This window comes from Buteo buteo, chromosome 6, assembly GCF_964188355.1.
Source record: "Buteo buteo chromosome 6, bButBut1.hap1.1, whole genome shotgun sequence".
Lineage (NCBI taxonomy): Eukaryota > Metazoa > Chordata > Aves > Accipitriformes > Accipitridae > Buteo > Buteo buteo.
Genome location: NC_134176.1, coordinates 38,595,461 through 38,608,437, shown reverse-complemented (window position 1 = coordinate 38,608,437; position 12,977 = coordinate 38,595,461). Strand labels below are relative to the sequence as shown.

Below are 12,977 nucleotides of genomic sequence, written 5' to 3'. Positions count from 1 at the left end.
AAACACCACACAAATTCTTCTTTAAAGGGTTTCATTTACAAATCTGTGACATTTATGGAAGCTGTAGAAACAGAATAATTTTTTTGGCAGTGTTAGCTACAGGAAAGTCTATTTAAGTTGACTGCAAAACAGAGTAAGGCTTTTATCTCTTCAGCTCCACCTGCATCATTTCTAAATGAATGCCCCGAATACTTGCAGTCTCTGGGAACCTCTTTTCAATACTCTTCTTCCTTTTGTCACTAACACCTGGTGACATTGCAGCATCCCTTCACATGGGGCACAGAGAGATGCATGGAATATCTGTGCTACCATTAAGTGCAAGGAGATGGGTTTAAGCACCATGCCCTATAAGATAACAGCACTTGAGTGGACAGACTACCCTGGGCTTCTGAATTCCTCAGATATTTGTAATGCCCTAGTCTGCTTTTAAATGTTTGCATTCTGAATTTATTTGTACCCAAATTCCACTTACAAAGAGGCTTGTTTTATTAGGAAAAATATTATTCTATCCTATCAAGCTGGGATAGCAACTCAGACTTATCTAGGAAAGAGAAACAGGTATAAGAAGAGAGCACAGGAGTGACTGTCCACTTCAGACCTGGGGCAACAGACTGTCATGTGAAGGACTGGAGGAATATTCTCCAAAACCAAGCAACAATTTAAATATCAGGAGGTTCCTCTTTCTTCCTTGTACTGAGGAAGCACCTGTATAATAGTGCATATAGCCTGTAAGACAGTGATAGCCCTGCTTGCAAAAAGCCTCCATTTACTTTGGACAAAGCTGACAGTGATACAATTCTGACCGACATGGGGATTACCTGACCATGTCCCTAGCCTTACATCAACATGCAGATCAGATCTCTCAAAAGGAGAGTTCTAGTAGGCGATGAAGACTGGGAAGTGGTTCTGTATTAGTGTGTCATTCCCCTGAAACATCCTAAACTTACCAAAATTTTCTCCTCCCCAGATGTCCATTTGAGTATCATATTTTCCCAGGTGGTTAAACCAGGACTTGTCGATCACAAAGATGCCTCCTGCTATGACAGGGGTTCTGGAAAAGAAAACACAAGCCCACACAAAATAATCACATGTATATGTAGCACCACCACCTTCAGTTTAGAGGGGGGACAATTTGTCCAGGCCTGACAAATCGTATCTCATTTAAAAGAGAAAAATAGTAGAGCTGGGACGTGAACCTGCAGCAGGCTTCTGAGATCCCCCTCACTAGATCACCCTCCTGCCTTTGTTAGATGGTCCTGCAAGCACTCCATGAGTAATGCTGCATCTTTTGCATTTACACAAATATACACAGTGTGAAGGAATGACAGGGGCACTGTCTGATGACTGTGTTCACCAACTAGACACGATGTGAGAGACACTGCTGCACGTACTGCTCTGCTGGTTGCTTCTGGAGTACAAAACAGAGGCTCACAAATTACACAGAGGAGTTGAATGATACTTTTATATTACAAACAGGAAGCTGCCTATACAGACAAGCACTGTGACTTTTTATATCAGGATTTGTCACATTCTACATTCCTCAGAGCCACGCATACAGCAGTGAGGCTGGCAACAACTGTTCCACCCAGCAGAGTCTGTTTTGTCCATGGACATGCATATTTAGGAGGGAAGGATAATTCTGTGCCCAAATTACTAAGCAAGATTCAGTTTCCAGGTCTGCTTTACACTTGCTGAGTGACTGTTTAGCTGCTTCATTCCTTAGTTCTTCACCTGGAAGATGGAGGTAATTAAAAAAACCCAAAGGGATTTCTGAGGCATTCAGAGTGTTGAGTGAGGGAGACCACAAAACCACACATATAGAAGAGGTGGCTTGTAGAAGTTGCATGCCTACAAGCCTATGATAGTATATAATGCTATTCTTATAATATTCAGAGAGTAATACTCTCAGGATTAGGGTGTAGACATCAATGCATTCAGAAAATAACATGAAGAATCTGTCATCGTCAAGTGAACACACTGTGGCATTTTGTCCTCAGCAAGGCAGTCCCTGTGCACTCCTTGCCATACAGGTGAAGGCTTAATAAAGGCATTTGGAGGACTGTACACAGTCCATCAGAGACAGCTACCTTATAGACTGAGTTGGGTCTGTTCTGGACATCTTCTGCTCTATAGGAATCTGTTCCCACTTAAAGTGAAGGCTCCAGTCAAACCCTGAGAAGGAAAAAACCATGTCAAATAGGTTTTGTTATTCTTTTTCTACTAGCTTCAGTGATAGTCTCCACCTTTACATCACAGGCTATCCCTACGTTCCTTCCCTGACCTCCCTCACAGTTTACCCAAAATGGTAAGAGTCTATCCTAATGGAGAAGTCACCAGCTTCTGTCTTGGCATCCTCATCCCTTATCATTACAGATCTCTGCTTAATTCCACTCCACATCTTCAGGACAGTGTTTTCAGTGAGATATAATTGCATTTTGGCCAGTCTGTCTTATACTTCTCTGTCTGTCAAAGTTATGAGTCTTTAATCAAAGGACTTTGTGGGGTGTCATGTATTCTGGGAACAAAGCCCTGCAGATCACTGTAACCATCACCTCTTTCAAGACTACCATTTATTTGTAGTTGGCCTGTGGTGGGTAGTTGAGCACAGCACAGTCACTAACATTATACCATTGTTAAGGGTAGCCACAGAACAAGTAGCCTTTGGCAGGCAAGCAGTGTGGCAGTGAACCCCAGCCACAGAAGAGGGAGAAGAGCACCAGGCACTGTGGGTAACCACAGGAACAGCTGCAGCGGGTTCAGCTGCGAGGAGAGAGGTGAAAATGCTTTTCAGAAGATGCCATGAGATAGCCTGGCAGATCAGAGCAGCAACTGGAAGTGCCTGTCAGACTCCAGTGCACAGGTAGCATAGGAAGGGCATGGTGATATGTTTAATCAGTTAACTAAGCCCTGAAATTGCAAAATGTTGTGACAGTGATGCAAGCTCAAGAGGAAAACACTAGTTGGGTTTTAAATCTGCAAAAGAAAGATCTGACTTTGCAAGTTGCAGGAAAAACAGGACAGAGAACCCGTCAGGAAAAATCATATCTCTGTTTTCTTGGAAAGCTGAAGAAAACATCAATTATTTTTCATGCACCATCCCCCGGGCCTAACTTACACAAGCCATTCATTATACCTACCTCCCCTCAGATCTGCTGATGCTGCCAGGTAGGCAAAATTATCCAGGCTGATAACATCAATGATTGGACTCACCACTCGGGTATAATCCTGAGGGAAAGAGAGAAAGGGAAAAAAAATAACAGAGTCGGGCTTTTCTTGAATGTCTGACAAAGCTGCCAGAGATCAGAAAACACAAAGCTGCACACGTAAATCTTTGTTTGGCTTCTCCAGCACAGTTCTGGTAGCTGAGCAAGGGATCCATGGCCACTACATCCAGACATGGAGATGGTGGGTACTGAGTTGGGTCTGTTCATCTGGCCAGGTGCACGCCATGGATGTGGGGAATGGAGCCTGGGACCCCAACACGCAGGAGTGCTGCTAAGAAACAGCTCTTTATTTGCTGCCCAAGTCACAGGGCACGAATCACTGTCCCAAAAGTTTTGTGCTTGCTTTTGATATCTATTGACAGCACACCTTCTGGTCAACCATCCTTGAATTAACTCATCATCAGCCTAGAAATGATCAACCCCCTAATAAAGCATCTTCCTAACGAGTACTATGAATCAAGACCCCACACTTAAGAATCATAGTGCAAACTGAAAAAAACATTATAATATTAAGATATTGGGGGTACTTTATTGGCATTAAGGGGTATAGATATTTACAGTTTTCCTTTGAAATTCTTTTAGTAAGTAGAAGTTGAGATTATAAGAATTTTTCAACATCATGAGGCAGGGCATTGAAGACAGTCTTGTGATACCTAAAATATATAATGAAACAAGGAGCTGGCAATGCCAGAAGGAGCATCTCGTTATCAGACAGCTGCCAGCCTCCATGCCTTTCCTATCAAACCTTCATTTTGTGCCTTTCAATAGTTCCTCCTGCTGTAGCACACTTGGCCAGGACAGCACATCCTAGGTGAGAGCTATCATTCATGTTTATTCCCCTCTGTGCTGCGATGGCTGCACAGTGAGAGTATGTCTGCCCAACCTGAGCCCCCCCAGCACCCACCTGGCAGCCTGGTGCTCAAGCCACTGGTCCAGCCAGTCAGCGCTAGGACTGGGTGGGCCAAGACTGAAATCTGAACTAGAATGCACATCAGAAATGTAGGAAGTAGGTCAGAGATAGGCTGACTTGAAATCTGCTCGCTAAATAATACTGGAGTCAGCACCCAAGCTTTTGCAACTTAGATTGTTCCCTGAAGAAACTAGTGAGGTTCTTTCTGCTTAGGGACCCCTATGCTGCTGCTGCTGCAGCTTGACTTAAAGAGCAGTAGTAAAGTAAACATTTATGGGCTTCCAAGATGGAGAATTTATTGAGCAGGAATAAAAAGCAGAAGCTTTTAAGTCATCAATCCTGAAGTTTCACCTTCCGCTGCTTCGTATTAAGCCAACCAGACATGAATACAAGGCAGCGTTAGATCTTCCATCCCTTCTCCTGGGGCCCATTACTCCATGGGATCCTCCTTTCAGAAGAGGCAATCAATCCCAGCCACTTGCAAGGATGGCTGTGACTTCTCCCATCACCTCTCCCCAGTTTGCTCTTACAGCAGAGCTGTAAGTCTCCCCCCACAGCCCTACAGTGCAGTCAGGGTCACAGCTGCTAATATTCCTGTCTCATTTTCACTCTTCCAGCTTCACATCAATCCTTTGCCAAGTGAACCAGCAAAGGGACATCCCTGCACTCACAGGCAGCAACTCTGTGCTAGGAAGCCGCCTGCATGCAGGTGGTATGTGTTGGCAGCTCAGCAGAAGCATTAATGGAAGGAAAATTTTGGTAGTGACAAGGCAGAGGGAAGGGTCCAGCAGCAAGAAGGGAGATGGCAACCATGGAAAAGTTGCACAGTGTGTGCTGCCAAAGTGGCTATCCTATGTACAGGTGGACAGGACTAGGAAGCACAGCACCTGCAGGAGACATGAGGTACAAGTTGGTGGTTCAAGCATTCACCATTGCATCCCATCACTCAGCACCTCCTGCCCTACCACACCAGCAGGAGAACGTAGAAGCCCGTCAGGGATCTCTTGCCCACTTAGCTCAGGCTGTGCCTTCCTCTGTAACAGTCTGCCTGAGGAGTACGTGGGCAGGCTTTGTCCTCACCAGTACTGCTGATGGCATGTGAGGGCAGAGGATTCACTAGCACAAGACAGGCCAGCTCCATCCATCCCAGAGGGGGACGTGGTGCTCACCTCTTTTACTCTCTGAAGCATTGGCTGCAGCCACTCACTGTTGACTTCACAGTGACTGTCCAAGAAGGTGAGGATGTCAGCAGTAGCCACTTCAGCTCCTCGCACCCGAGAGCGAATCAGCCCTACAATGAGGAAAGGACAGCAGAGGAGCCAGAATATTAGGAAGGGAAACAGCTGAACCTCCTTCAGAAAAAATACTTTGTGTGGCCATTACAGGGGGAGAGCAGGTGGTTCTCTTATGTCACACCTCCATCAGGAGCAGAGAGCAGCTTTAGCAGAGCATCCCCTGGGGGACACTGTCAGCTGAGCCCTCCCAGCTCACAAAGAATGACCTGGCCTGTCACTTCTGTCCATGCCACTGAGTTCCTGCTGTGATGACATCCCCCTTCCCTTCCAGTCCTCCCCACAGGTACCTTGCTGCTGCCTGCTCGGTGTCTCTCCCATTAGAGCACCCTGCTGCCTCTCTCACCACTTCCACAGGACCAAGCTCTGCTCTCTGCTTGTTGCCTTTCTTACTGCTTATCTGCTTTATTCCCATTTGTCCTTCATCCTGCTCAGCGGTCAGAGATATCAACCTGGCTCTCAGGTGTCTCCTTTCTTACACACCATCCCACTACCTGGGATGTTCTTCATGAACTACGCAGTGATTCCTGCCTCCCCTTCCAGACCCTCGCTCCAGGTCTGCTGTGCACTGAGAGCTTTAGAAATAAGCCAGCACGTGTGAGTCAAACTAAAGAGCAGCTGGGAAAGTCAGTGTTACCATTTATGCACATAGGAGATATATGAGAAATAACTTTCCTTAATTGTATCTCTTTATGATAGATATATGATTGTTTTTCCTTTCTCCCACATCTCCTAGATGGCTTGTTATCTTGCACTCTGAGTTTAAAAGGACAGGACTTACATCTGCATCTATATTAATAAAGATCTTAAAATGTGGCCCTTATTCTAGCCAGTGCCTCTGGACACCACTTCTCATTATTTAAAGTATGAAATGAGAGCCCTGAAGCCTGAGAGTTGATAAGCCAGGCTGTCCCTCCACAGAGCCTCCAAACTAGGATACCAAACCCTTATACTGAAAAAACAAACTGTAACTATAAGAAACAACATGTAAGCAGCTGGCAGGCAAACAGGGCCATGTGGGAAAATCTGCAAAATCTTTGTACCTACAAAGCTTTCCACACTCACCTTCTCGCCGGGTGTTTCGTAGACACTTGACCTTTGGGATCTTGGTAAGGAGCTGGCAGTCCTCAGCTTAGGAAAGGCAAAAAAACCATTTGGCACACATGCATGAATTATTTGGCTTCAACAGAAAGCTCCAATTAACTGTTCTCCTGCTTCTCCATGGGAGGGGAAATTCTGCTTTCACTTAACTTCACATTAATCAGCCTGATGGCCTTAATCCTGTTGTCTAAAGAGTACACGGAAGAGCACTGCTTGCTTGCTGTCCTCCTCAGACAGCTGAGCCTGTGTTTCCTGATACTCTGAGGAGCCAGACCTTCACCCTCCCGTGCTCAGCGTTTCACAAGAACAGGGCGTGTGCTGGCAGTGTGGCACCGAGCACTGATGAAACAGAGGGACCGCAGGGAGCCAGGGCTGCAAATCACCAAAGTGCCAAGTAAAAGCGAGTCCTGTCATATAAAGTGATCTCATCGGCTCTCTTTGCCTTCAGCGGCTCATCTGGGCATTTCCCACCATTTGTTCTCGAGGCAGTTTCTGCTTGCTTTTATTTAATAAAGGCCACGGGGATATGACCCGCTTCCTTGGAGACACCATTACATTAACACATGGATGCCTAACTGAGGGCTTTGCTGGCAGCTTCCCAGAAGCTCGTGGCATCCCTCATTTACATTGCCCAGGGAAGATGACGGTGAGGAACAGCTACCAGCTCCAGCCGAGGTGTACCAATGAGCACTGGGTCTTTAGTCCTCCATTATCCTCTCTCTATTCCTGCTCTAGCAGAGGTCATAAGAATAACAATTTATAACTTGCTCTTTTTCCTTGCTCTACCAAGTTCACCCCAGTTTCCATGTTTATTCCATGTTCCTTTCCATGTCTTACACACCCCCTTTCCGCTGTCATCCTCCCACAGACTGAGCGCTCTGGGGAGAACACAAAGGCCATTGGCCAAAGTGCATCTCTTGGCATGTTTCTGTGCAAACATTTCCATTCTCAAGGATACATGCAATCTGAAATACTGCTCTTGTGTGGGCACTTTGGCAGCTGCTGCAGCATCCAAGTGAAGTGGCAGGTGCTCTTAATTACAGAGCATCAAGATTTTGCTGGACATCTGCTACAAGGGAAGGCAACACTCTCATCTTGCCCAAGTCACAACTTCAGGTATGAGAAACCTTATTAAGTCATCCACTCTCTGGGAGTGGTGCACATCACTCTGACTGTAACTACTTGCCAGAGTTGACAGACTCTCTGTATCTTTGGAGAAACCAAGGTGGATATTAAAGCAAAGAGTGAGACCTCAAACATGTGCTAAAGTGCCTCCATACAGGTGCCTTGGGAGTAGCTGTATTCACAAATATCCAACTGCCAGTGAAAAAATGAGAGCTGTCATAGGGTGGAGCTTTTTAAAAATCTTTCTATTTACCTAGGAGCCTAAATGGGAGTTTCTGGTTGAGCCCTGTGCAGGACAGGTACCAGAAATCCATCAGTGTTGATCTGGAACACTTTGGCCACTGAGAATTGACTTTTTAGGTGCTAAATGTGGAACACTCTAGGATTGTCTGTTGGAAGTGCTCAAAAACACTCAACTCCAACAGCTGGCACAGTTCAGTCCTTACCCAGATCACACTCTAAGGCCCTTGGAAACTTAAATCCCTAATCTCTACATCCACCTTTAAAATTTTTTTTTTTTGGCCAAAGCTATATAGGTATTTAGCTGCAAAATCAAAAGAGCAATGCTTCCTTACCTCAGCAGGCCAAGGTGGGCATTCTCAGCTATCTGTAAAGTGTTCTGAAGGAGTAATTATCGATTATTACAAGTCGCACACAACTAGATTGTCCTTGAATCTAGCACACATCATGGGAGCAGCAAGAAGTCTCCTGTCCCCACCACCTCTGCGCTACATACATAACTACTACATAACAGCCAAGAGCAAGAGCAACTGTACAGATGGAAAGAGTCCATAGCCTCCAGTCTGGAGGTCTGGTGGGACTCCTGCAGAAGACACTCCATCCCTGTGCCAAGCTGCAGGAGAAGGTATGGCACTGCCCAAAGCAATAATCCTTCCATGGCCTCCCACAGGGACACCTGGGATCCCAGGCACATGGAGGCAGGCAGGCAGTCTCGCCCCAGTCTACCTGCAGGACCCCAGGCAGCAATTTTCTGGAGGCTCCATTGCGTCCTCATGCTCTCTCTTGGTTTGTAACTACCCACTCTGCTCACGCACACCATTGCTACGTACATATCTGTGCTAAACAGCTCACAAAATGGTGCATAATGAAACTAGACAGAGATCTCTGGCAACCTGGCAAAAACTGCCAAGCTGACAGAAAGGGAAGACCCAATGGAAAGGAAAAAAAAAGGAAGAAGCTCTGGCCTCTGCCATGCATGGACATAAACTAAACACAGAAAAACTTCCTCCCTTTTCTTTTTCTCTTGCATACAGACAAGAGGGAATCTCTGTGAGGGAGGGGGACTGAACACAGCAATCAAAAAGAGAGAAAACAGAAGGGAAGAAGCAAGTGCAAGGGAAATAGGTCCATACTTACGATCCGAGCTGAAGTCATCTACCAAAATGATCTCCTGGATGAGGCTGGGAGGCGTGCGGTTCAGGACACTGCAGGGACCCAGGGAGGAAAAAGACAATCTTTGTGAGCTGCCATAATAATGACGATGGTAGGACTGATACAAATCTGCTATGCTATGCATTAGAGCAGGAATACCAAACTCCAGGGCTCATTGGCAGGAGCCAAACTGCAAGCAAGAATATCCCAGAGAGCTATGGTATCTCAGCCAGACCTTACAAGGACCCACAGCTAGGAAGCTGACTGCAGGACTTACCTGGAGGCAGCTAGCAAAAGATGCTGCAGCATGCTCTCTGCCTCTAAACAGAGCGGCAAAGAGGAGAACATCACCTGCCCAAGGCAGCCAGGAGGCAGTTCCCATCTGCCAGGCTCCAGGCAAAGCTCATCACTGCCGGGAAGCAGAAAGAGTGCTGCCACTTTCCCCAGCAAGGAGCTCTGTCTCGATTCCACAATGAGGCCTGCTGGGGCTTTCTCAGCGATTCCCTTCTTTGGGAGGAAGGCAATTTGCTTTGGCAATATTCTGGATTTGGATTTTTTCCTTCTTCTTCTTTTTCTTGTTATTTGTCTTTCTTTCAAACCAGCCTCACACCTGCTGAGAGCATCGCGCTTTCCTCAGGCTGGTTGCACCATGCCCCACAATACCCTCGGGACTGCAGTGGGTTTGTGTCTGCAGGCCACAGGGGCTTTCACACACAAGGAGAAGGGATAAAAGCTTCTGCTCTCCTCAGAGGTCAATACACTCTGGTACCCTGGAGTCAGAACAGTTTGATTCTGACCTCTTTGTCCCTCTCATTTGTTTCAAATGCTTGAACTAGTTTTCCATGACCTTCTTCAAGCCCCTCCCCTGGTTTTACTACAATCACTCAGCATATTCCCCCTTCGAGCCTCCTTCAATGCCTCTACGCACAGGCAGGTCCTCACTGCCTTCAACAAGATCAATCAGTAAAACTTAGGCACCCCAATGAAGAGGACAGTTATGCAAACTTAATACTAAAAACAGAGGTAAACACTGTCCTAGTTCTAGCAACCTGTTTCATTTCAGTGGCACCCCCTCTTCTGATTTCAGCAATTCTGGAGAAAGATTGTTGGCTTTTTTTCTTTTGTTTTTCCTTTTTTGTTTTATACAGGAAACACACAACAAGAGTAATCCCATACTCCCAGGAATGGAGCTGTAGAGAAATAAATTACCATCTTGCTAAGCAGCATCACTGATGGCTTTGCATACAGAGCCAAAGTTTCCTCAGTTTGGGAGAGTTTTCTGATGTTTCACACAGCAAAATCCTGACTGCTCTGCTGCTCAGTATCACATCCCACTCTATTTCAGATTTACGCTGCTTCATATGTCTCTGAGAGTATTTGTATTTTGAGCTTATATGTCCCTAGATGACTGAGATTGCATTTTTCAAAGCTGAATCTCATTTGCTTCTCTTGGCTCATCCCTCTCTGGATCCTTTAGCATGGTGGGGTGGGAGGTGGGGGATGTTCCTCTTTGCATTTGTAAGTGCAGCTTCTCCCAGCATAGCTGTCATCTGCATATTTCACAGACAGGGTTGCCTTGCGCTGAAATTCTTGTCTGTGCAAACTCAATGCAAAACATAACCGATCCAGACAGGCTGCATCCTGCAGTATAATGGCTGTAAAATGGTATTCTACACTTTCTCCCACTAGCCTGACTATTAGTAATGCTCACATTTTCTCCACAACTTTCAGGTCTTCCAACTCAACATAACTGGGAAAAAAAAAGCACTTTGTTCTCTCTTCCTCACCTGTCCACTGATTCCCCAGTAGCAAGAAAACACTCCTCGAGGAGTTCTCAGCTTACTGTTCAATGCCCAGTTCTTCTCTTAGCTCTGCAATAATTTGCTGTGGATCCTTGGGAAAGGTACTTAATCTTCTTTGCACTTTGTCTTGCCTGTCTTTTTAACAAGGAACATGGTAATCCTAGTATTTCTCTTCAGTGAGGTGCCAAGACTGGCATGACAATCAATTACTTTTAGGCACAAAATGTATTATTAGGATTCCAAAATCCAAATGACAATTGCCTTTTACAGCAGAAACACAGACTGTTCTCCCTTCATCTCATGGATTCCCTACCTCCTTTGTCTTTTCTCACAGCTTCCTTCTTTCAGTATCAGTGTCCTTACTCTGCTGCATGACACCACATCAGCATTGTCAATGAGTTTCTCTCCTCTGCTGATATGTCCATCCCGCATCAGCTCACAGATAATCTCGTTTATTCCGGATGTTAGCAGAGGAGCATCTTTTTTTCCTTTGCTCTAAAATAATCTCCTCTTTTGCCATTATTTAAATTGTCATTGTAATGAGTTACTATACCAAATGCTCTAGCATTGCAACAGCATGTCATGGTTTAACCACAGCCAGTAACTAAGCACCACGCAGCTGCTCACTCACCCCCCACCCCAGTGGGGCGGGGGAGAGAATTGGAAGGAAAAAGGTAAAACTTGTGGGTTGAGATAAGAACAGTTTAATAGAACAGAAAGGAAGAAACTAATAATGATAATAATAACAATAATAAAAGGATTGGAATATACAAAACAAGTGATGCAATTGCTCACCACCCGCTGACGGATGCCCAGTCAGTTCCCGAGCAGACATCTGCCCCCTAGGCCAACTCCCCCCAGTTTATATACTGGGCATGACAACACATGGTATGGAATATCCCTTTGGCCAGTTTGGGTCAGCTGCTCTGGCTGTGTCCCCTCCCAAACTTCTTGTGCCATGAGAAGCTGAAAAATCCTTGACTTTTAGTCTAAACGCTACTTAGCAACAACTGAAAACATCAGTGTGTTATCAACATTCTTCTCATACTGAATCCAAGACATCACACTATACCAGCTACTCAGAAGAAAATTAACTCTATCGCAGCTGAAACCAGGACACAGCATCCTTTTAATCAGAATTTATACAGGCTCTCTGCATAGGCACCGAACCACTGACAGCTGTTCAAGTCCATTGACTTAAGGCCTGACTATTCACCTTTACATTTCCACCAAAACCAAGCAGTCCCTGCAATACTGCCTGAAATCAGAAATAAAGAGAAAGAAAGGGACCAGACAACAAAGCAGTTGATTTTCCCTTCTGCAATAATGGTCACCGCAGCAGAAGTGATGGTATCGCTTAATGACTAATCAGGCACAGACATCAATCACGCAAAGTGCCTTTTGAGTGACAGTTATTTCTGAAGGAGAACAGGATGCCAAACAAGTAACTGGTTTGAGAGTGACAGCTATGTCCTGCTGAAGAAGAGGTATCATGCAGGCAAGCAGCTCTTGACTGACACACATCTCCTGCAGGACCACGCATGCCAGCAACGAGCCATTCGAACTGGCATGTTCACAGGTTCTGTTGGATAGCCCATTTCCCTTTTTTTTTTTCCCTACTCCCCTTCTTAGTCTCTTGCTGGATATTTTTAACCAGTTGTCTCCCTCTACACTGAAAACAAATGAACAAAATTTGTTGGAAGGACTCCCTGCATGGGACCAGTAGGATTTGGGGCAGCATAGCCTACTGGCGCGCTGGTGTGGTCCCTCTGGCAGCTTGCAGGCTGGGCAGCAGGTCCAGCTGCCTGTTGCCTTTATCTAGGGCAGAGGAGGAAAATGGCTGGAGCCCACAGCAGCGGGCAGGCACTCAGCCCATGCTGCCTCTGGGGACGAGGAGGGTGTAAAGGGAACTAGGCCTTAACCCTCATTGTTTCTAAGACTGTTCATATCAGACATATTACTAATGATTAGAGATTGTTTTAGATGTGATTAATAGAATGCAGGTGCTTATAAAACAATATGCATAAGCTGCTTATTTGTCCCATGTGTAGCCCTCACAGTGGCTGGCTTAAAACCCAGTGAAGCTGAATCAACAGAAAAAGGATCATACATCTTAGACCTAAGACATAAG

The 12,977-nt window shown here is 45.7% G+C and overlaps 1 protein-coding gene across 1 annotated transcript in view; it reads right to left on the bottom strand.

The window, feature by feature from the left end:
* The window catches only part of GALNT16 (polypeptide N-acetylgalactosaminyltransferase 16), an 81,222-nt gene that overhangs the window by 21,687 nt on the left and 46,558 nt on the right, over positions 1-12,977 (bottom strand). The window contains exons 4-9 of the mRNA XM_075030508.1: positions 9,030-9,097; positions 6,492-6,557; positions 5,304-5,425; positions 3,138-3,225; positions 2,088-2,172; positions 948-1,051 (exon numbers count right to left, since the gene is read on the bottom strand). Coding sequence (XP_074886609.1) covers positions 948-1,051; positions 2,088-2,172; positions 3,138-3,225; positions 5,304-5,425; positions 6,492-6,557; positions 9,030-9,097 — 533 coding nt within the window. The remainder of the gene's footprint in view (positions 1-947; positions 1,052-2,087; positions 2,173-3,137; positions 3,226-5,303; positions 5,426-6,491; positions 6,558-9,029; positions 9,098-12,977) is intronic.